The sequence below is a fragment of the Corvus moneduloides genome, chromosome 8, assembly GCF_009650955.1.
Source record: "Corvus moneduloides isolate bCorMon1 chromosome 8, bCorMon1.pri, whole genome shotgun sequence".
Taxonomy (NCBI): Eukaryota; Metazoa; Chordata; class Aves; order Passeriformes; family Corvidae; genus Corvus; species Corvus moneduloides.
In genome coordinates, this window is record NC_045483.1 from 15,580,843 (window position 1) to 15,605,878 (window position 25,036).

At 38.6% G+C, this 25,036-nt stretch overlaps 1 protein-coding gene across 2 annotated transcripts; it reads right to left on the minus strand.

The window, feature by feature from the left end:
• Positions 1-2,201: 2,201 nt before the first annotated feature.
• On the minus strand, positions 2,202-13,783 carry ZNF518A (zinc finger protein 518A). Of its 2 annotated transcripts, none has more exons than XM_032117146.1 (3): positions 12,990-13,352; positions 11,795-11,913; positions 2,202-9,509 (listed from the first exon to the last, which is right to left on the minus strand). In XM_032117146.1, the coding sequence occupies exon 3, from the start codon at positions 9,388-9,390 to the stop codon at positions 4,762-4,764; it is 4,629 nt and encodes a 1,542-aa protein (XP_031973037.1). In that variant the 5' UTR covers positions 9,391-9,509; positions 11,795-11,913; positions 12,990-13,352; the 3' UTR covers positions 2,202-4,761. The 2 variants fall into 2 exon arrangements, with proteins under 2 accessions (XP_031973037.1, XP_031973036.1); XM_032117145.1 differs by lacking the exon at positions 12,990-13,352 and adding an exon at positions 13,695-13,783 and having other exon boundaries at positions 3,852-9,509.
• Positions 13,784-25,036: the final 11,253 nt, after the last annotated feature.

Here is a 25,036-nt window from a genome sequence, read left to right on the forward strand (position 1 = left end):
CTTCCTTTGCATTCATGTAGTCCTTGCCTTTCACGCATGTACTGTACATGCACAGTATTTAAACTTTGTACTAACAAAGTCTGTCTGCTAACCTTTCTGTGTTGCTCCTCAAAATGTCTAGGTTCTTCAAACATTGCTTTCCAAGTTAAGTGTGCTGTATCTCCATCATTCTAGAACTGGGGAAAAAAAATAGTGTGAGCAAGGGAAATTCAAGTGTATACCTATAGACTTTCATACAAGAAACTAGGTATCACTTTTTAAGGTAATTAGCACTGAACACTTTAAAGCACTGCTGCTCCTGCCCCTCGGCTCCAAGTGCTCAGCACTACATGTAATACTGTGGCTAACCTACAAATAACAAATATGCTCTAGATAAACCATCCAGTTACCTTCACCCTAAACCCTTCTTTACTTTTTATCCGTGTTCTAAATGATTATAGGGCTAAGTTATAGTTTTGACAAGGCAGGGAGCTGATAGGCAACACAACCTTCCACAAAATAATCCCATCAGCCTGAGATGAGAACTTCTTAGGCACAAAAGAAGGCTTCATGGGGGAACGAAAAAAAAACAAACCCCCAAAACACATACACATCACACCAGTATGTTATCGCCTACTTTACTACACTTGGTGTTTTATACAGGAACAAAGGAGCAGACTGGTTACTCTGCTTTCCATACCCAAGCTAGATCTGTTACACCTTGGCAGGACTTTGGTGTAGACATTGTTTTGAAACACAGTTTTAGATAGAGAAAAGTTTAAGCAAGTTTCAGGTAAATGACTGTACCAAGTTATCATTTCCTACATTCTGGACATAAAATAAATTGGCGTTCAGGATGAAGCCAGCTGTGTTAAAAATCCCAATGCTATGGATTGAAAAGCCATTACAGAATGTAAGAAATGGTGACTTGGTGCAGCTGTTGCAGTGCCAGCAGTCATCTTAATGCCATCATGCGTATGCACCATGTAACAGGTATAGCAAGTCTGACCTGACAGACACAGCAACACACCTCTCCCCTCACTTTTCTTTGATAGTGATAACTAATTTCTCTTCCAAATAATTTCCATTCACTGAATAGCTAAAAACAACAAAATAAAAAATAAAACAAACGAACACCAACCAACCAAAAAAAACCCAAAACCAACAACCCCCCACACAAAAACACCCTAAACCTAGAACTAAAAATGAAGTAATTCTTTTGTCTGAGAACTCAGGGCAAAGTATCATATTTAATAATGTACAAAGGAGAAGTGTTGTCTGCCTACCTGATACACAGAGTACAACAAGTACTGTGTATCATTCCTGATGATGTTGCTCCATGAAAGGAGTAAGAAATTGCATTCTCAAAAATCCAAGTGTTCAGACACACAAGTTACAAAACTACATTCCTCCTTCAATCAAAAGCATGAGCAGCAAACAGAGATTATTAGGAAGTGTTGTAAAAAAAAAAAATCTCACATAACAACAGCTCTGTAACAAGATGAATACACATCTTGCCAAGAATACACAATGGGGCCTCTTTAAGGCCTAACACAATTTAGGCCTCTTCAATGCATAATACAAATACTGTACAAGTGGCTGATGATCCTGTGTTTGCATCTATTTTTGTATGTCCCAAAACACTAGAATCAATTTAAGGTTTCTTATCTTGCTATGTGCACTGTTACAAGCTATTTTAAAATGTTATGGTTGCAAAGCCAAGCACTCAAAATTAACACACTTTAAGTTACCTGTGCAACCCTGACACATAGCTATACCCATTACAATACAAGCATTAAATATATGATCATTGAATAGTTTTCCAAATGGATTTATGTATTTCACTTGGTCCACACAATACTTCAGGAATAAATTGTAGCTGTGTACTGAAAAAGACTGTGGTTTGTAGGATATTTGTAAGATACCTTCCCCCATTTACTGAGAATGCTGAGAAATGCACCAACATTGCAGGAGTCAGCCAGTAAAATAGTGGCTTCATAAAGTAGTTGAACATTTCACTGAAGAACTGAACATACTGTCCCTGCACCTTCTACTGCACCATCTACTGCGACACCAGTCAGATCACTTCAACCAAAATTTCTCCTGACGGTAATTAATTGCCATCTTAATTTCAGTCAAGTCCCACTTGAGATTTTCTGAAACCTAATCTGCAGAAATGCCAAACTGTTAGGACCTCAGACAAAGCATTATGGAAAAGGCCATAAGAATAAAAGAATTATGTATTTAGAACAGTACTTGAGCAACATGCTCTAAATATTAGGACATAATTAAGGGTAGGGGAACAAAATATTAAATCACTACTCAGGAGGGAGCAACAATTCTCTGCACTAAATGAGATGGATGTCCATGGAAAAAGTGACACATGACAATGAATTAAGATCGTATAAAGCAACCTTATTTCAACATTTCCTATCTTTACAACATTCTTTTCTGCAGTACCATTTAATTAATAGGAAATTCAAAGGAAAACAAACCAGTTAGAAAAAAATTCCAGTGACAGTTGTCACTCTCATGATTCATCAATATAGAGAAACCCCCCTAATGCTATAGCAGAATTTCCACCTCATTGCTAAGTAATTTTTAATAAAAATTGGTCATCCTTGCTGAAATTGCAGCAAGTAGGTTCAGAAACAAACTTCACATAAATTTTTTCCAAAGAAGGCAAAGGCAATGTCCAAAATTCATGGGTTCAATTTCACAGTTTACAGGACAGCAAACTGAGGCAGACAATAGATCCTTCTAGTCAAAAAATCTTAGTATGTTTTTGTCATTTCCTAATGCTGTTTCTTTCCAACCTGTTTCCTCACCACTACACCAGTCTCCTTCAAAGTTCCTAGCCAAATTAACATCAGAGCTCAAGCCCTTTGTTCAGCACAAAATGATCCAGTTTGGATAAACAACACATACCAACTGTGTATTAATTCACCCAAACTATGCTGCCTTGACTGCTTCAGTTGACTCCCTTACGTAAGTCACCAGCTACAAGGCTTCCTGCCAACACACAGATCAAGAAAGAAAAATTTATCTAGCCTGAAGCAATTGTTTTTAAATAATTTTAACACTTTTTAAAACGTAAGTTGAATTCAGGTTAGTGGTGACATGCCTATGACATCCATGAAAGACTTCCTACTGTTGCACTGGTAGAAAGCAATCTTCATTTTCACCTTATGGAAACAGTAACAGAAAACTACCTGGGCTTGCATACAATCTAAACCCAGAGATTTAAATGTCCCAGTCCCCTCCAAGCCTACTATTCAATTTTGACAGTTTTTTCATCAATACTTTGGGAAGCTGGCTTAAACTGCCATACTCAGGCAAAAGGTGCCAGCCCCACGGTAAGGGTAATACCACTTAAGACAGAAGCTTCTAGCCTACAGGTTCATTAAGAATCCAGAGGACAAAGTCTCAACACATAATTACTGTGGGTAACAAAGACCTTCATCTGTATAGCCTCAGTCCCTATGGTTAAGAGAAGGTCTTTTGTTTACATGCCCTTATATAAAGACTAAAAACTGTGAAGCATAGTCTGTCTTCATTATCCCTAAAACTGAAAGTAGAAAGCAAGCAGGCTCCTAAGAACACTACTCTGCTGGCTGGTAAAGTAAGGGAAGAGTAACTCAAGCCTTCATTTTGCCAAATCCCTGGTGCCCCAAAAGGCAATGCATCTGAATAAGCAATAGCAGAAAACATTAAGTCATTATGGGGACAAATTACACGCACCTGAAATAAAACTATAATGCAAATACTGGCCTGAAATGGTGCTCTGCACCTCCCCGTATCCTGACCTTCCTATAGGGTTTGTGGCAGACATAGTAAGACAGAAATATTTTCTATAAATGCTCAAAGTCATGTTCTGTAAACACAAGTTATAGCAAATTTAATAGTGACAAAATCAATACAGATTAGGAATGTTCACCATTCTTAAACACCATATACAATATGAATATATATACTGTATATTTTCAATCGATTTCAATCTGACTCACCATATTAACACAATCATAACATGTTTTATTAATTTATATGAAAAATACTTCACTAAGAAAGTAGACAAACTGCACAGAAATAGTACAAGTGTCATGTGCATAGCAATATAGCTTAAAGCATTCACATATGGCTTTGTTTAAATGAAACTGTTGGGGGAATGGCCCTATACGGACCCATGGTTACACAGTCAACATAATGTAAACTGCTTCACATCTTTGAGGCACTTGCTAACAATAGTGTTCAATCCCTGAAAAATAAAATCAAGAGCTAATAAGTGAAAGTAACAAAAATCCCAGGATAACACCTGTGTGTATTTGTTTGAAAAGATTTCAAAAATTGGTTTAGTAGTGCATGCACAGAACTGACAAACTGGGGGGAGGGGTGTAGTTTCTGTGCAAGAATTATACCAAGTAACTAAAAAGTATAAAAATATTTACATGTTTAGGGATTTTTAAGTATGTACAGAACAAAAGCCCTGAAGACTCACTCTATAGAATAAAAATAGAGCAAATTATAGCAGTAATAAAAAATAATACATATTTTTATGGAATTGTATTTGTAGTTAGTTACAAGTTATTTAAACCACGAAGTTCTTTAATCTTTCCCAAATCTGATGGCAATAGGGAATACTCTCTTTTAAAACACAAGCACTTTGCATCGTTTTTCAACCTCAGTTACAATACTGACATACAAAACAGAGTAACTTGTGTATCCTAATTCAACTAATTCTCTTTTTTTTTAACTTTAATGAATGATACAAATTTTCTTCACTGGTCATCGTTCCATTAATGAATTCCAATCTCGAGTAGCCTCCATCAGATGCCTCTGTCCATGTCCTACCCAATTATCCTGATTGTCAAATATTCTGCCACAAAACCAGCAGCTAAACTTAGCTTTCAAGGTATTATCAGAGGTAGTTTTCACAATCTGGTAATTGTTTTTGCTGGTCTTTTTCAGTGTCAATTTTAAGACAAATCTTTCTTTCACAGGGCTAATGGGTTTTATTGTCCTGTACCTTTTTTGAGAAAAATCATCAGTAGTTACATCCAAAGGATTGCAGAACTCTGGCTGCAGAAGAGCTTCAACAGTTCTTTTTGACAATAAAACCTTAAGAACATGTCCCTTAAATTTAGCAATGGTTTTCATTACATTTACAACTTCTGGAACATCTGCATCAGGATGATTAAGCACAACAACTGGTTGATTTCTCCGGGGGCATTTTACAAGCTGGTTAGAATTAAAAGGGAGTAATTTCAAATTCCTTACAGTTTTTTTTGATGCCCTTGGTTTGTAAGGGCTACCTGATTCACTAACAATTTCAGCCTGATTCTTTTCCTTACACTTCCTGTGCAACACTACTTTCTTTCTAGGAGGTTCTGGGCAACTAGCCTTCCTTTTACGTTTGAAATTCTTGTTTCTTTGCACACCCACAGTTCCTGAACTTTTAGACCCAGCTTGTTTTAAACTAGGTTTTACTTTTGCAGTTCTGTTTTGGTTGCTCCATGTGGATTTCTGACAACCAAAGTTATTCCTCTTGTTAGCAGTTATTACTTGCATACTCTCAGTAGAACATTTTTGCAACTGTGTCCCTGCAGGAGGAACACAACATGCTGGATTAGAGCTTGCCAAAGAGGCATTTGCTGGCATTAGCCCACCTGGTAAGTTTAAGGCATCATTAAAACTAAGATTAGTTTGTTTCTGTGCTAGTGCAGGAGTAAGGAACTGCAAGTTATCCACCTGTAGTGAGGGCACCAAGTTGCTTACTGACTGAGTGGTATCAGACAGTGTATGTGAAGTAGGAGTCTTTATTTTCAGCAAAAGCTGTTGTTGCATGGCTCCAGTTTTCTTTGGTTGACAATTTTGACGAGCATTATCCTGAAAAAGAATTGGTTTGTGAACTACAGGCTTGTTTGGTGTCATACATTTCAGAAAAACTCCCTGCTGTCCATCAGGCGAAAGTGCATAAACATGTTGTTCCTGTTTAATTTCCTGTTGCTTTACTGACTCCAAAGAACCAAGAACAGCATCCTGGTGCTCTGGTAACACCTTCACAGAAGAAGTTACTTTCACAGATGACTCTGATGAGCTTGTAATTGAAAGAGGTGCTTTGAATAACATACTATTCAACGAGTCATTTACTGTACTGCATACTTCCCCATTACAGGAACTTCTTTTACTTCCAAAACTGTCATTTTCCCCCTTCACTTCTGAAGTTGATATGGTTATTTTTCCAAGTTCTCTGGATGCAATTCCCCCTAAAACCTGAGAACTATCATTAGCGCTATTTGTAACTGTTCCAACTTCCCCAGCAAAAGTCAGAACCATTCCAGGTCCTTTATTTGAAACAAAAGATGCAGGTACACCTTTAGTCACATGCCCATCTGATGAACTGGTTGATGGAAGAGATTTTCCTGAAACCACCTGCTGTCTAGACTGGTTAGAAAGGTGGAAAGGAACAAAAAATCGTGATGGAAGGGACTGAACAAAAAGGGCTTTCTTCTGTTCCTGAAGAACAGGCAAAACTGGTGAAAAGCTGCTAGGGTTTTGAGCTGCAGACAGTACTTCCTCTTTTACTAACTGCTGTGTAAACTCATCTGTTTGAGTTTTTAGCAACGTACCAACACCCGCAGTTCTTGATAATTTGTCCGCATCCTGTGAATCAAATGATGTTTTGGGTGTCTGTCTTTCTCTCCCACAACATGTACCTTCATTTGTGCTACATCTTGTATTCAACTCTCTCTTATATAAATTGAAGTCTACATTAGAAGGAGGCCTCTGAAAACCACGCGCACTTGCAGAGCTTTTTAAATGCACACAGGCTGCATTCCTGGTCTCAGGACCAGAAAGCAGCTTATCAGAATGAAGTTTTACACAGTTATTTGTCTTGCTGTAGGACTCTTGCTGAGAAGTTGTTTCTACTTTTAACACATCTTGCAGTAACTGGTTTATCTCAGGCGATAAATAATTAGCTGCCTGTTCACTTTGCAATGAGAACACAGACGTGATTTTAGGCATTAAAAAAGAGTTAACACAATCAGAGGCATTTTCCTGGAATTTCTCAGCTACGTTCTGAAAGCCTTGATCTATGTTAGTGTCCAAATACTGTTGGCCATTAAGCTTGTCCTCTGTAGAACACTTGCTGTCAACATCACATTTAGATTGGCTTTTAAAAGACACAGAGTTATTCTTAGTGTTTATGTGTTCATAAGTTTTATTAATATTTGATTGGGCTGACACAATTTTCTCTGCTTTTAAGCCTTTCATCGATTCTGAATATGAAGATGCAGATTCATTTCTACTGTTTTGAAAAGAACCTGTTTTGCTAAATTCTTTGTATTTGTCATCTGTTGATGTCCAAATGCTACATGGATTATCCAAAGAGTCCATTTTGGAATAGTTGTGAAAAGACAACAATCCTTCATTAGATGAATCCACCGAAGTTGAATAATAGAGATTATTAGCTCCATTACTATTATTCAGGCCACCATTTTGCATTTTCAGTTCAGGAAAGAAGGGCATTTTCATAGGGTCATAATGAAGAGTATTTGTAATAGCGGTTGGTAATACCTGAGGATGACTTGAAGGACTAAAGCTGCCCCGTGAGATACTACTCTGAGTTCCAACTTTTGTTACCTCTTCATGTGGAGGTACAGTTGAGTCCAGCTTCACTGGCAAATAATTTGGACTTCTTCCTACAGCTATATTAGAAGGTGCTGCAGTTTCAGAAACACTCCTCCCATACAATATGGAGTTATTTTGTTTTTCCACTTTTGTTTTTCCTGAATGACGAGCAGGACAAGAAAACGGAGGGGAGGTTAATGGATGAACATAATTGTTCTTTAACGCTGACTGATCAGTTACATGTGGTATAGCACCTGAAGAAAAGCCACAGGAATCAGCAGTCTGTAGCAAAGGAGTTGTAGAACCATCTTTAACAGGATCGAGTTTCTGACCCAACAAATACTCATTTTGCTTACTTGTAGGTAGTAATTTTATAACAATATGTTGTTTTCCATCTACCATTTTAAAGCCCATAAATTTAGCACTGTAATTTGCTGGAACAGATATTTTATTGTTTTTAACCATCAATACTGTTGGCCCATGAACAGCATTTTTCAATAATCCCAGGCCGTAACTTGTTCCATCATCTGCCTTATTGTATTGTGCAGTAGTAGCAGAGAGCATTCCACCCATGAAATGACGCTTTTCTGTGTATTTAATTTGATCATTCTCTTCATTTGCTTCCACATCTCTCATACACTGGTTCAGCTCCTCAGCATTTGTCTGAATTTTATTTACACTTCTTAGCACTTGTGTATTTTCTTCTCCGGCACTGTCACTTCCACTGCTTATTTTCTTCCATCTCCAGAGTGCTTTTTTTGATGCTCCCATTTTATACCTTCTTAACACAAGCTTCAGTCCTGCTGGAGTCTTTACTATTCTTTTTTCATATTTATCCTTTTCCAGTTTTTCTTTTGCAATTAAGTGGTCTCTGTGTAAACCTATGATGTGTTTTAAAAGATAATCTTTCCGTGATGTGCTGTAACTGCAATAAGGACAACCAAAAGAAAACATATTGGTATGAACAAGAAGATGATTTTGGAGCTCCTCTTCTGTAAAGTTTTCTTGATGGCATTTTCCACATTTATAGAGAATCTCTTTATGTTTGTGAATGTGCTGAACAAATGTACCCACATCATGGGTAGAAAACCCACATTTTTCACACTGGAAGCATCCATTTACACAGTGCTCTGATATGAAGTGTTTTGTCAAAGCCAACAAAGTGTATATCTGTTCATCATTACAGAGCTCACATTTTACTAAAGTGCCACGATGGATGCGTCTGTGCTGTTTAAGTGACTGAAAGTCATTAGCTGAGAAGCTGCACATCTCACAAGGATACAAAGGCAACTCACCATAGTGTAACAGCTGAAAATGTTTCTGTAGGTCATTTGGGCTGTATCTAATGTTATCCTTACACTTTGTACAAGTGAAATTCAGTATCTTTGCTGCAGTTTTCAACCCTTCTTCAAATTGCACTTCTGGTATAATTTGCAAGTGGCTTCCATCTGAACAATTGGGATTGCTTCCACTTATTTTGTCTAGACTTAAGGACTTCCTTGCAGTTTGCTGCTTACACTGAAAGAGTCTTCTAAACCTATCAACTTCATGTTTCATTAATACTTCATTTGGAATGTTCACCTTGGGCAATTCAATTTTCACATTTTTTAGTCCGTAAGTGAGATTGACATCTAAAATTGCTGGTTGAATTGTCATACTTAAAGGATCACTCATCAGTTCTTTTTTCAAAGTAATGTCTGTAGAAAAATTCTTCATAGCATTGTGTCTTAAGAAACTGATTTGCTCTTTACCACAAAAAAAGTGTTCCTGTTCAGATGACATGATTTTAGGTTTTGCTTTTCTTTACATGAATTCTTGCGATTTAGTCTTACTTCCGGCAGCAGATGAGACAACTGCACCGAGTTATTCTCAAAGCTCTACAACTTCCCCATTCCAGTCTCCTGAAATTAAAAAACAAAACAAAGCAAATACTACTTTTAAAACGAATGCAATTAGAACAGCTATTACAATTCATTAACAAATATATGCCAATCTTTGAAGTTATTAATTTTTATAATAGCACTCGAGGGGGAAAAATAAAAGGAGGAGGCAAAAAAAAAGCTATTACACTGTACCTTTGTTTGTTTGCTTGTTTTTGTTGGGGGTGTTTGCTGGTTTGTTGTTTGGGCTTTTTTTTCAAAAAAAAAATATAAAACTTGAAAAATAAGTTTTAAAGAACAACATCTACTGAAAGATACATGTCATCAAATTTTGGGTTTCTCTCACCCTGTAAGCATAAGAAATCCCAAGACCTACCTTTTTTAAATGAAGCCAGTGTTTATTACTCATTTGGGATTTCAAGCAAATAAAAACACTCCTTTGTGACATAGGTCACTAACTGAACCTAGTTGAAGTACTAAAAACAAGTAACTATTGTGCTTAAAAAGGAAAGAAAGTAAAATCAGAACCTGACAAAAGATCTACTTTACTAATGGAGACATGACCTTTACCAACACCAAAAAACCAATGACACTGACCTACAATGCATTTTTCACATGCCTACCTTTAGTACCACACGAGTCTGAAGTAGTCAACAGACAAAAGTTCTCAGGTTTCTCATTGCATGTTCCTGGATACATGTTAATATTTTCAGGGCATGACTGACAGCAGTACTCCTCTATGGATTAAAAGGCTCAAATAGTTATGGTCAGCATCACTGTCTCGCTACAGACTTCATGTCAGTGTTTCCATAACAGGCTGCACCAACAATTTATAGCAGCTCAAGTCTACGCTTGAACAACACTCCCGCACAGAATGTCGACACAGAAATCAGCAGAATTGAAAGAGCAGCAAAATTAATTTGAATTCTGAATAGCAACACTAGAAAGGAAGAACTGTTTCTTCACTAGTATAACACTTTTTACTACAAACTTTTTCCACAGAAGTCACAAAGTCACTTTCTTCTTTCCTAACAAAAGTTAGTAAATTGTTAGCTGAAATTTGATCAGTGATTCTCTCTCCCCTACTCTCGTGCTCACCCCGAAGCAACACAGACTTGGAACTCATGAGATCATCTTATTTATTCACATTCAAACTGAAAGAATGATCACATCCTCTCCCTCACTGTGACTAAGCGCAAGGGTTGCTTCTAGATCCCCAAGCCATCATAAGCATTAGCCCTAAGGTCTTTCAAGTATTTTCCCACAGTCCAGGGAGAAGGAAGTATCTAGCATTAGACATTCAAATACCTGACAAAGAAAATGGAGACTGAAAAATTTTCAAGTCCATGTTCTTGTATCATGTAGCAAGAAAAGTAAAACACTTTGTTTAAGCACATGTTTTAGTGCATTCCTTTGGAAAAGATATTAGCACTTCTGCACAATTCTTGAAAATAATAAACACAACATCGACACCATACACAGACTCTTATATCAAGTAAATTCACTGAACTGTGTCCTCCAGATATGAGAAGAGACTGCAAGACTTCAACTATACATCTGACACTCAAAAAAAACCCCCAAAACAACAAACCACAGAGACATACACTCCCTCCTTGGAGTCTCTCCAAATGGAAACACTTTGGGTAACTCAATGACACATTCCCCGTCTTCCACACCGAAGATTAATACGTGGGATATTACCCTACTTTGAGCCTGGAGAACAACTCATGTGCATTTACACTCCATTTCCACTAAAAGAGTACTGCATTAAAATGCATTCTCTTGCCAATGGTATATCCCTTATTTGAACAGAAGCAAGCTGAACTTCCAGATAAAGAACAAGTAACTAAAAATGACCTGGATTTGTTTGTTTGAACAACTTTTTTAATACACAGATGCAACACAAAGATTACAGGTTGCATGATGCAATACACCATCCTGATGGTAGCTGCCCATCCTTCAGATTAAAGTGTTACACTGTCAGACACTGAAACCTGAAGTATGTTTACAGTTAAAACTATAGAAATCAGAAGTGGATAAAGTGCTGCAGAGAACAAGGCCCAGGCTTTCAATACCAGGCCAGTGTGGTCCTCAACTGGGCAACATTTACATTTGGCAAGGAGTCCCGATCTAAGATCTCGTTTAATTAATTAACCTAATAAATTACAACTTAATTTTGTTATTTTTGGGTAGCAACTATCAACAAGCACCTGCAGCATGACAAATAAAAATATTTATTCAAAACAACCATTAAAAAAACCCCACAGGAATCTTTAAATGTATATTTTCAAAGAAGTCTGACTTACGTGCTAAAAAAATACTTGACTTCAATTCTTCAGCATCTGGGTTTTTTCGACACACACAGAAGAGGTAAGTATGCAAGACTCAGAAAAGGCCACAGTCAGGAGGAATACTAAAAAAAGCTCTGGAAACAAAAGGAGAAGTATTTTAAATAGTGTAAATATAAGCATAACTGAAAGAATAAGCTGAAAAGCACAAATCCCTCACAAATTCACATTATGTGGATTTTTAATACATTGAAGACAAAAACATGAACTATTTTCACTCCCAAATAATGCAATATAAATATCATCTATATACACAATATAACAATGCCTATTTTACCTTTGCTTTGCCACTACATCTCAAGCATTCATAACTGGGAAGCATAAACACATGATTAACTTAAAAACAGCACAGAAAAGATTGACTGGTATGTCTGTCCATCCAATTTTAACTTGAACTCAAAAGGCACTTATCTTTTCTTAAGAAAAATTTCAATGGCAAAGGCCTAATTATAAGTTTCTAGAAAGTTGTGCAAAAGCCTTGAAAGGAGGCAGACTATTACATTCACAGTATCTGAAACAAGTAAGTAGATTTAAATGCAGATACAGTGAGTACAAACATTGAAAATACCTAAGCATGTGCCACAGTTAACTCTCATTCAAAAAACCCCCAAACCACTAAGAACAAGTGTAAGTAACCATTTGAGGCTCTCAGCCACAATTTTCTTCCCCCAAAAACTGCTGCAATATGTCCATATTTTGTTTAAAGAAAGTATAGACTGAAAGTTTTAGCCATATATTTTGATCTAGTGAGAAATTACAGATAGGAGCTAGACACTGCTAAATTAGGTAGCTTTAACAGTTTTGCCATTTAGAACTAAATTCAAAACAGGTATCCCGGCAAGCAGTATTTTCAAGATCTCTGACAAAATTTAGACTTATTTAAATTTTACTAAATAAATAAATAAATAAATAAAATTATACTGAAGTACACCCCGTGACTAGTCCCATTCTATATGCCTGCAAATTTAGAGTGGTCCCAAGACCTGGACACATGCAAGAACTTCCAGAACTAGATCTTAAGAAACCCATAGCGCTGGAGCAGTCAGATACAACCTCACCAGCACAACGGTGCTTTTGCAAAAATAAATGAAAATAAACCACCGAAGCACTCTCAGAGCTCACACACATGGACAGCCCGTGCCACAGGGCGAACCTGCCATTTACGAACACAACAGCTGAACGCGGCGCCGACACGCGACCAGCGCCAGCCCACATGCGGGCCGACTCTGCCTCCGCCCGCCCGGGGCTGCCGGGGGAGCAGCGGTGCCGCGGACGCTGCCGGGGCTGGCCGGGAGCCGGGCAGGGGCTGCGGAGACCGATAAGCGCCGGGACAAAGCGCGGGCCAGCGGACGACGGAGCCCCCGAGCTGCCACCGCCTCAAGGTTGCGCCACGGGTTCCGTCTGACCGCGGACACAGCAGCGGGAGCTGCTCAACATCGGGGTAGGGGCGAGCCAGGCACATCCCTCCCCGGCTCCTCCTCGGGAGCCCCGCGGCAGCGCCGCCCCCGCCCGCCGGAGGCGCCCGCACGGCCCCGGGGCGGCCGCGACTCTCGGCGCGTAGCCCGGCGGAGGGATACAGTCCCACGACCGTTCCGGCAGCAGTAGACGAGGCCATTTTTGCCCGGTCCGGCCGCCCCGGGCGCGCCCCGCGGTCCCCTCGACCCCAGCCCCGGCTACCCCGCGAACCTCCCGGGGCCGCCGGGCACAGACTATTTAAAGTCTCACCCTCACCACGGAGCACCGCCGCAGCCACTCGCGCCCTCTACCCGCTCCGCTCCGCTGCGAGCCGCGCCGGGCTGTCCCTCCCGCTCCACGCGGAGCCCTCCCGCTGCCCGCCCAACGCCCTCCGCGAAGTTACCTCGGGTACCGCCACCGCCCGGCGAGGTGCTGCCGGCCGCCATCACAGTTTCCATCCGGGGACTGCCGGGTGCGAGCCCGGCCGAGGGGCGGCCGCGGCGGAGGGATACGCGTTCACCTGAGGGATGGGCGGACGGCGGCCGACGAGGCTCAAGGCGGGCGGGGTGGGTGTGTTGCGGAGCGGCACCGGCAGGCTCAAGTGCCTTCGTCCTTCTCATCCTCCTTCCCGTCCTCTGTCTCCTCCTCTGCCTGGAGGTAGGCACATGGCACGGCTATGGGAACGGCCTGGCAGCTCCACCCGCTGTTACCTTGAGTGGCTCTGCGCTTCCGTGCACGCAAGAGCGTGTTTGGGCCAATGGCCGCCAATGGCACTGGGCATGGAGAGCTGCTGCCCCTCACAAAAGGCTCACGAGCAAAGGCCTGGCCCGGGCTGTTTGTGGCGCACTTCAGACATGGGTTCGCTCACCTGCATAGACAACAATAGACACAATATATTGTGGATACAAATATGCTGCTAGCAAGAATTTCTCTTGCTTTTTTCCAGTCCCGTGAGATATTTTTCTCTCTCACGGAAGATATTAGTAGAGTTCTATAAACTATGAACACCTGCGACCTTGCAAAGCTTTGTTTGTAGTACAGTAGAAAAATATTTTGACAATGGATGTTTTAGGATTTTAGCCAGTCACCCCAAGGGGTGGCTGATCCTTTGACCAATTAAACTATGAAGAAAAAAGTCTATGAAAGAGTTTGTAAAACAATTAAATAAATGAATCTTGCTGCACAATTCCTGCCTGCTGGATCTCTCTTCTCCTCCCTACCACTGCGGGACACCGTGATAATATATAAGGTCTGTCTGTATAAGATGTCAGCAGTTAAAGCATCTAGGACAATATATGTGCATTCGATCAATTAATTTGTTTTAATATGCTCAAAATAACACAAAAATCAAAGCTGATAATCACTACAAAGTGCTTGTCTTGTTAGAGACACATTATCATTTCTGCTTAGGAGTGGCATAAACAGTGCTTGTTGGTAGGAGCGTGCTCTTCATGTTTGTGCCAAGTTTAATGCACATGGAAGACCACCCAGAATAAGTTCACCAAGGAGTATGAAGGCATGTGAGAAGTAGGAAATTCTGCTGCACCATGGCCAGAAAAGGGTGAATGCCCATGACAGAAGTAGACTGTAAAGATGAATTGTGAATGAAGAGGTCTGAAAAGGAAATCCTCTCTCCACTTAGGAAACAGTGATCAAAAATCAAAAGGAAAGAGGAGAAAGCTTGAGATTTTTTCACTGTGAAACCTATCTAAGGAACAATTTAGCCAAGCAATTCAGCTGAACTTTTCTCCACAAAACTTGTGACATATTACTAGTTGCAACAAAGTGTAATAAGTGCAATATTTACTCATGACTAAATATGAGAACCAGGAGTGTTGATGTCTTTGAGCGTGCATGTGTATGCTCAAAGACATCAAGTACTAAGAGTACATTAAACATGAACATATTTTTAATTTCTTGTTTCAACTGATGTCATTTATTACCTTTGTGTCCTAGACTGTAAAAGAAAATTAATAGAAGCCATTTTGGGGTGGGTTACTTGGCGCTAAAGAATATCTTCAAGGAAAGAATTATATCATTGATGGTTCTACTATACCCAAATGGATCAATCTGTGCCAAAAGCCAGCAGAGAAATGTATTCTTCTGGTTTCTAATTCATTACATTTTTGTAAGTAGAAAGGGGGGGATGGTACGTACATATCCATAGGGTTTCAGAGAATCTGAAAACTTAGCTACAACTGGAGAAAAAGAAAGGAAAACAGCATAGTTCTGTCTGATAACCTAAAGTCAGAAAGGATAACAGAAAAGAATGATCCATGAAAATTATCAGCCTAACAAGCAGCTACAGTATCAAATTTGTGTTAGAATGCCAGTATTCCTAATGCAAAATTAAAATATACATCATATTGCCAGCTATTAAGCCCAAAAAATTTACATGTAAGATAGGAACAAATATTTTATGTGTATTTTATTACTTTGTAATTCAAATTTAGAACAAATATGAGTGCCAAGCACAAGACAGAAAAAAACCTGTGTGGAATAACACCAACAGGAAATAAGAAGGGAAGAAGAAAGGCTGATGCCTAATTTATCATATTCATTGAGATTCTTCATTGCTCAAGGAATCAAAAAAGATGTAATCAAAAAAGATTACATCAAAACACACCACTTAACAATAAATTTCTACTGGGATTAAGATCTGTGTAGGAATATATGGGAGGAAAAAGATAGCAATCCAATAAAAAACTACAGCAATGGGCAACCCCACCAGAAACATTGATGTTGTGTAGTAGCTTCTCCCAAAATTAATGAAAGAGCCCATTATTCACGAGAGTAAGCATCCACAAAAATGCTCCCAAAAATTTCTCAGTAATAGCAATAGTCTACAACTTCCCATGTGCAGGAATAACAGGAACCCCTTGTAAACTACAACATGAGAGGCTGCCTTACTACTGAAGAGAGGACCAAAGAAAGCAAAAAAATGCCTTTTTACCATGCTCAGAGTATAAAGTAAACTGAAAGCCATCAAGGAAATCCAAGGAAGACCAAAGCCTTCTCAAGTGGTCCAGGAATTACCTGATGTTGGCAGCTGAACTTCGTGTGGCATGAATTGTGACATGAGCAAACTCACATATTTTCAAGTACTTTTATCCCTAGAACATGATTTCTGTTAAATTTCCAAATTCTTCAAAGCAAGGGCTGAATCCATGTAATATTCTAGTCCTTCACTCTTTTTCGGGAGCTAAATTGAATTTGGTCCACTTTTCTTTGGGACATCCTGCAAAAATGATGTTCAATCACAAGACAGTCTGTGTTCTGTAAAACACAATATCCCACAACAGTTTTTACTTTTCACCAAAAAAAATTGCTCTGACATCTGCAGTCAGTTTTGGGTTTGGTGGGTTTTGGGTTTGGTGGGGGTTTTTTGCTGAGCATTGGCTATTGTGTCCAAAAAAATATGTAAGCTGTGTAGTATTTTGGAAGCTTTAAGGGTATTTTTACTGTCCCAGTGTGCATTACATCACATTATTCTGTGCATCTGAACTAGAAACAATGGCAGGGCTTCACACTACATGTCTCATTAGCATTAGTCTGTTATGAATTGGTAGGGCAATTAGGTGCAAATAAGTAGCTTTTATAATGTGATTTTTTTAATTGTTGCTATTAGTTCTATATTTATGATGTTTTAAAATTGAGAATTTAATGCTTTCCTCTAGTATATGCCTGTTTCATAAACAACAGGAGTACTACATCCCTGGTTTCCTTTAGATATCAAATTTATTTGTGGGTAGCAGGATGTATTGGAACAATTTATTTCATAATCTGTTCCATATTTGAGTTACAAAAAAAGTGGGAATACCTGGCTTAAAGTGAAAACATAGTTTCAGTTAGATTTTCACATTTGTGATTACTCAGCGTGTTGGTGTTTGCGATAGCCAAATCTCAAAAGGTTTTTTGATCTATGGCAACTTTTAGTCTTGGTTCTCTCACATTTTTTGTTCAAACATGAATTTCACCTAATAAAGTTTACAAAATACTATACAATAAATCAATATATTAATGTATTACATGGGTTTTTTTAGTGTTTCTATGACATTGTTCTGTAAAGACATGAGTTAATAGTAAATAGCTCTTTCATTTAACTCTCAAATCCTGTAAAAATTGGTGTCCCATATGTCTTCTACTCTTTCACTTAAAACATCACTTTTAAGTAAAAAATTACATCTCAGACATAATCATGCAGCCATCTCATTCTTTATTGCCCTAAAACTCCTAGCTGTGATCGTACTGACTTTGCTACTGTTCGTTTTGTTCTATAATCTTTTCTACTGACACTTCTGAGACAATTTGACAGTCTTTCGCACATATTTCATAAAGAAGAGTGTTAATGTAGAAACCTCCACAAGTCTGTTCTCACAGATGCAAATTCATTTTGTTTTTTCTCCAGTGGTTTGAAATTCTGAGTGCTCATCTATTGGCTGTACAGGTTTTCTGGAAGAGTTCCTGTTTCTTATCGTTTTTCTTATGATGTGGGCTAAATCATTCCATAATTATGGCAGATGAAATTCTGAATCACTTTGTGGCTTTTAGTGACAGTAAATAAAACTTAATTTCATGCATTTTTCTATTTCAGCATTTAATAAATATATTAAATATATACTTTATAAAATATAATTAATTGATACTTCTTTCCTGACTTTTATGTAATGAGATTATAAACCACATTTTTATGTACTGCTTGGCAGCTACAGCTGCTACTCAGTATCGTCAGAACAGCTGCAATGATTATCTGTTTCTCCAGAAGACAGCAAGTTCTGAATATGTCCATGAAAAGTGTATAAAAAAATATGCCTGTCTTCATGGTACAACTCAGAGGGCAATTTTACAGGTGGCAGAGGCTGGAAATTCATGGAGGAAGGAACCTGGGGCTAAACATACTCAGATGTAGGAAAATTATGTTTAGGAAATGACAGGTTTTATTTAGGCTTGTAGGCAAACTACCCAGCAGCACAGTCTTTCAATGATAAGCAAGAAAGAATTAAGATTCTATTTCTTTTTAAGACTATCAGGTTCACAGGATTTAGAAAATATCGTTTGTGATGGTAACAATTAAGTCTGAGTCAAGAGTAATCTTACTGCTAGGTGGTTGTTTCAAATTCTTGTAATGACTGTAAACAGAAAATGTAATCTTACAGGTAAACAGCCCAGTACAAATGGAGGGTTCAAAGAAAATACATCCATTCTTTTCTATTTCATGCCACTTCACTCTTTAAGGTGCTAACTTGACTTTCTGTGTTAAACATTTTACTGATGAATTCTTACATAAAAGCCTTTTGGTGGGGCCTTTGAGTTCGTTCTTCAAGTCTAGTATTTTGCACTGATCTGCTTACAAAAATCTCCAAACTGTGCTTGTCACTAGAATAAATAATACATTGGCTAGGCAGAGCTCATTTCTTTCACAAAGTACAGTGTACTTCAAACAATGCTCATATGAGTAAGCTGTAGGGCTGTAAGAGAAGCTTCATATTTCTAAGATGAAACATCAGTACACCGTGAAAATTAGAACACTACATTATTGGTTTTGACAATGAAGTATCTAGCAATGCATGGTTGCCTGTATGTCACCGTCAGTGACATATGTCACTGTAATTTTGACTGTATTTCTTATGATAAATAGCCTACTTTTGTTTAGGTCAAAACAGCAGGAAAACATAATGCTAAGGCTTCCTTTTCAAGATACATTATCTTATAATAGCCTTAATGATGACAGCTAAAGGTATCATTATTAATATCAGAACATCTATGAACTCTTTTCATATCTTCACCTGCACATCTAGAGCAATATTGCAACAATGAAAAAAGACAACAATTTAGTTTTCTTTGTGGATTTCATGGCACAAATCAGTCTTGGAGCTAGCTGAACCATAACTGCTAAAAATTCAGGAATAAAAGTTCAAATTAAAACAACTACAGCGTTCAATCTAACAAGAATTTTAATTAGTTTCTCTTTCTACAGAAAGAAGGGTGAAATAGGACCATGCCAAAATTTGATGACAGTAAGTTTCTCAAGCCAGCTGGGGAAATAGCAGCATTTGCCATCCTCTTCTACAGCTCTGTTGGAATCTGCTTTTGGCCAAAAGATGCTCTGCTAAACAGACTCTGTACATCAGTTCCCTCTGTTAATTATTTTAATACAGCCACCAGATGGACACATCCAGTTAAGAGGCCCTGTTATAATGAGTATCCTACATACTTTTATTCTCAGCATAGCTTTTTGAAGTACAATTTCTGATCACTTGCATACAAAGGGTCTGTTGTACAAGTGAGAAAACATTCCTAGTAATTTAGTGAGTCTTCTTTGGAAACTTGTGGAGAAAGCATCTCCCTGCCTTCACAATATGTGAAATGAGTAAGAGACTTTTTAATTGTTATAATTTGGGAACAGGGGAGTGTTGCCAGACAGCAAAAGGAAGAAGCACTCTTAGAAATGTGTAAACAAAATTTTTTAAAAGTTTATCACTCTATTTATGGTTCTACCACATGTAAATCAATTACTGATAATCTGCTGAAAGATGTGATTCACCTTCATAAGTAGCTTGAACTAGAATTTCTACAGATCTTATTTCTTGATTAGACTATAGTAATGTCACCGTCCTTGGAAAATGTTTTAATCTCATGAAAACTAAAGTTCGCATGGTTAAGTGAAGATCAGATTTGGCTCATAATTTTAGTCTCAATGTTTGCAAGTGTCTTCAGCATCATGAGCGGTCCATGTGGAAACAAGTTCAGGCAAGCTAGTTTAAAGCTGAAACCGGAACTGGAAATGAAAGAGGCAAGATCTAAGAACCAAGGCTGAACAGATGAAGGGCAGGATTAGGATCTAGCACTCAGTAGGAGGAACTAAGACAAGGTCTAGAAAGCAGAAAACTGGATCAGGATTTTAGAATGAAAGTAACACTCAAGAGTAAGATTCTAGAGCACAATTACAACTAAAAGGCATTAAGCATCCCAGAGTATCCAGCCCTATTTCGCATACACTGAGACAGGCTATACCAACGTCTGAGAGGTGAGGCCATTATCCTTTGGAAAACTAGTTATGGCCAGATGACTAAGAAAGAGGTGCCTGAGCTGACTGTGGGAGATATCTTGACTTCACAGCTTTCAGTGACAGCTGAACTAGCAGAGTGCCTCGAGTCACACGAGCATCTTCTTCATCATCAGACAGTCATGATCCCAACACTTTTTATCGGTAGTGAAGTAACATGTGAGCAGTGAGCTGGATCACAATTGCCCAGATGAGACAAGAGAGGCTGGCAAACCCAGAAAAGTTGGAATCAAAGCAAACTCCAATAATCTGTTAGTGCACATAAATGCTAAGAAAGCAAGATTAATCTCAAGACTTTCTCAAAATGGAGAAGATTTTACTCTTGGTAGCAAACAAACTGCAAACCACACACCATTGCGCATACTGTCCTGATGCAACATTGCAAAATACATCCTGAATACTGGGCTGATGTTCTTTAGCAAGGCGGGTGCTAATTTCCCTTTTGGAAGGCGCAGATAAACAGAAATATCTAAACCAACAGGTTGTTCTATGCCATAACATAAGACATGGCATTATATATTTTATAACACTAAAACTTCTGTCCATTTTTGCATTTCTAACAGTTATGAGAGTCTGTCAGTAGAACCCTCTCATGAGTTTTTACCATCTAGATGCACATGTCCACACCTGCACACTTCGGGTCAGGCTGTTTATCCTTTCTGCTTCAGTGTATCCATCAGTTGGAGTGAAGTTGTGCGTTCATGAGGGTTCTAAAGAATTAATTATTTATTTGTTTGTTTTTCTCAACAGACCAACAGCTTTGTACATTCTTTGATATCAGTTAGGAAATTGAGTTTCTTTTTCCAGAACCAGGTGACATTTCTCATACAACATATTTTTCTCATGAATATTGACAGGACTTTATGCATTTTAACCAGAGATACACACATACACTTCACACCAAATGCAAATGGGAGAAGTAAACAACTTCTATGATATGATATGAATGTTTGCTTCCTGTTGAATTCTGTGGAAATTACAGAAATATTTCCATGCATAATAGGACAGGACTTGTTTACCCTCTGCTGCTTGAACAATAACTTCCATGCCAGTCACTCCGATAAACCTCTCCAAATAAAATACGTACCAACCTTGAATATAATGAGAAACTAAATTCTTCTCCTCACATACCTTTGTACTTTTTTGTATCACCACACATTGAATTTTATCTGGATCTTCTAGAAATTGCCTTGAAAATGTCTCATCATGGTATCAAGTTAGACATTGGCAGAAATCTTTACCAGTTTATTTAGTTTTGTTCTGTTTCATTGGCTGCCTACAAGGTTTCAAATTGATTTTAAATTATTATTCTTAGGCTAAAATCTAGCAATCTGTTGGTTTAATATAGTTTTCAATTCTTAAATTTTGTGTCATCTTGCATCTTGAATGTTAGGCTAGCAGATCTTCTGCTGCACTCCAGCTCTGACAAAGGCAGCAGCATAAGAGGGTTTTTCTGCATAGCCCCCCAACTATGTAATTGCATTTAATCATCTGTAATCACACTGCAAATGAGTCCCACTTCCTTATTCATTCATCTTTGGCACTTTTGCTGAGATTACTAGTATCAAGTAGCAACTTTTGAAGAGTGGAGATAGAGATTGAACTCCCTTTATGTAAGAATCCAGGCGATATAGTACTGAACTAACTTTGAAGTAGGAACCTACCATGGATAATCCTTCATATACCATCCTCAACCCCTTGATGAGATGCATATTTTCTTTCTACCTATTTCAAAAGGTGTATTGGAGACTGCAGGTGTCAGGTTGCCTTTTAATTGTGCTCTGTGGCTTTGGATTTCACTGCCTAATGGTGGGAGATCAGTTACACTGTGATGATGCAGTTTAGCAACAGCCTAAATAATGACATTTTTGTTTTTCTGGCTTCTTAATCCATGTGAGATGTGCTGGCTGTTATTTTAGTTCTGTGCCCCACAAGGCTTTCCAAGCAGTTCTCCAGACCTGTACATTGTACCCATTCCTATTTACAGAAACAGTCAGACTGCTGGTGTGAACACGTTCATTGGTTTGTAATGAAGTGTCTTTATGCTGGAGAAACTAAGCCTTTAATTAAAACCAGCTGTCACTATAAACTGTTTCATGCTCCATAATACTGACCATGGGTTTCAGTTAGAGATTGAGAAAATCAGGGGATTTCTTCATCCTACCTAAAACTCTGGTTGCTGATTTTCCTCTTAGAGTACTCCATCCCATACAAGAGATGAGTAAAAAAACTGCATTATAACAGTTTTGTGTCCAAAATGCTGCAGTATTTGCATCACAGAGAGTTTTACAAAAGGAAAATAACCCATGTGACAGCCACCTTGTTACTGTTTCTGCATTTCCAGTCAGCCAATTTCCTTGAGTTATAATAAAGGTAAATAAATACAGAGTCCAAAAATTTCAGCAAATATCATGCTCTCAATAGCATCCATACTGACAGTTGATAAGGGAGAGTGGCCGCATGCGCACGGTTTTGAGACATAAGAGATCAAGAAGAGAAGTACAACACAGCCATTACAATAATATCTCCCACAGGCAAAATCCAGTCCTAATTGTTTTCCATTTCAGTTACCAGTTAGCTTTGCTAATGCTATTTCATTATTTCCCTTCTCATGAAATCTATTCCCCCAAATTAAGTGAGTTTGCCCACAGCATTTTGTTGGTGAAACTACAGAGATGAACCTGTTTGGTATTTGCAGAAAGAGACGACAGTGATTAATTAGGCAAAAGATTAGGAGCAAGGCCAATCTGGGTCCTAATCCCAGCTGAGCCATTTATGGTGTAACCTTGGGGAAGTTACTTGACCTTCATGTTTCTCAGCAAACTCTGCTGGAAATTGGATACCAGCTGGACCTCAGAGAATACCAGACATGTCTGCTGAACTCCTCCCAATTAGCAAAGTTAGAATAATAGTGAGCAGGCTTGCATTATAATTGTGGAGTACTATGCACATAAATACAGTCAAGGATTAATGGCCTTCTTTCCCTTTCCTAGCAGGGATAAACTGATATTAAGAGGTGGCCTATGAACTACATATCCTGTCCAATTGTTGGCTGTATCATACTTTAAAATAATGGTGATCATGAGGCAAGTAGGCTTTAAAAGATTTCCAACTCTTCCCTTCCAACCAGCATTCTCCTGCACTTCCAGCAAGGACATTTATCAGATTAACTGCTAAACATTAGATTTATAGGCCCAGACTCTCAGCTGCATCCATGATGACTATGTGCAGTCCTTTAATATGGGATCAGTTCTACGCAGCTAGAAAAGACAAGTCCAAGTGTTCATAATCCCTTACGTGAAGTACCATTCTGGCCACATTTACCCCAAACACACCTGCCAATGATCAGTCACTGACAGTGACTTTATATCATCAAGAAATTCCTTTTGCCAGGTGTATCTCAAAGTCCTTTCATGCAACTAGGTTATTTTCCTGAACAGAGCCTAAATTTTCTTCCATCAATCTTTTGATTAGATTTAGATTTTGATTTAGATCCATTAATCTATTATTAATTTAGAAAAAAAGAAAAGAAATTAACAAAAAAAAAAAAGGAAAAAGAAAGGAGAAATAAAGGCCATGGTGAAGAAAGGCTCAGTCACTTTGGCAGTAAAATGATAGAGTCCCACATAATCCTCAGGGGGTCAATATGGGGTCCAGTATTCTGTAACCTCCTCATTAAAGGCTTTGATGATGGGGCAGAGTGCACCCTCAGCAAGTTTGCCAGTCATACTTGGGAAGAGTGATTAATACACCAGTTGGTTGTGCTGCCACCCAGAGACACCTGGACAGGCTGGAGAAATGGGCGGACAGGATTCTCAAGAACTTCAGCAAAACAAAGTGGTTGGACTAGATGATCTCCAAGGCTCGCTTCCAACCTCACCAATTCAGTGATTCTGTGGGTCTGAATGAAGCAAAAAAAAAAAACCAAACCATTAGGCAGAGGCATGGCATTCGTAGGTTTGACTCAAGGATAATCCTATTGCCTTCCTGATCAATAGTCCTGCAAGGATTTACAATCTATGAGTTTATGCGATATCTATTTTTACATATGCTCAGTGGGAGTTTATTAGAGATTGACAGTTAAAATTTCTAAGATAGTTACTCCTGAGCAGAATTAAACTTCCTTGCAGCTACAGATGAAAATAGTTGAGCTTACCTCATTTCACTTCTTTCTCAAAGGATGTTACAGAATTTCACTCCATGGACAGCAAAAAGCCTCCTAATTCCCAGTCTAATTTTTTTTGTAATGAATTATAACATTTCCCTCTTACACTGATACTACTATTTAACATCTTGTTTAACTTCGTAAAATGAAGGTTAAATGAAAATAAAGATTGTGTGAATTCTTTGGAGAAGTAGGTATCAAACTAGAAGCAGATTCAGGATCAAGGGTAAGTCAAGAAAGATGCAAAATAAGAGGAAGGACTGTCAAAATCCCCTTGGATTTTGTTAGGAGCTACTGGTGGCAGAGACAAACTAAGACTGGTGATTGTTGAGGAATGCAGGAGGGGAACCACAAGCCATGGGTACAATAGAGCTTTGTGTGATGGGGCATTGTGGCTCTCAAATTACTTAGGCAAAGGTACTGAGACAAGAAATCATTGAGGAATGTAGAGGTAAACTTACTCTCCCCTGAAGGTGGAGAGACAACTGGAACGGGTATTGTGAGCAAACTAAGG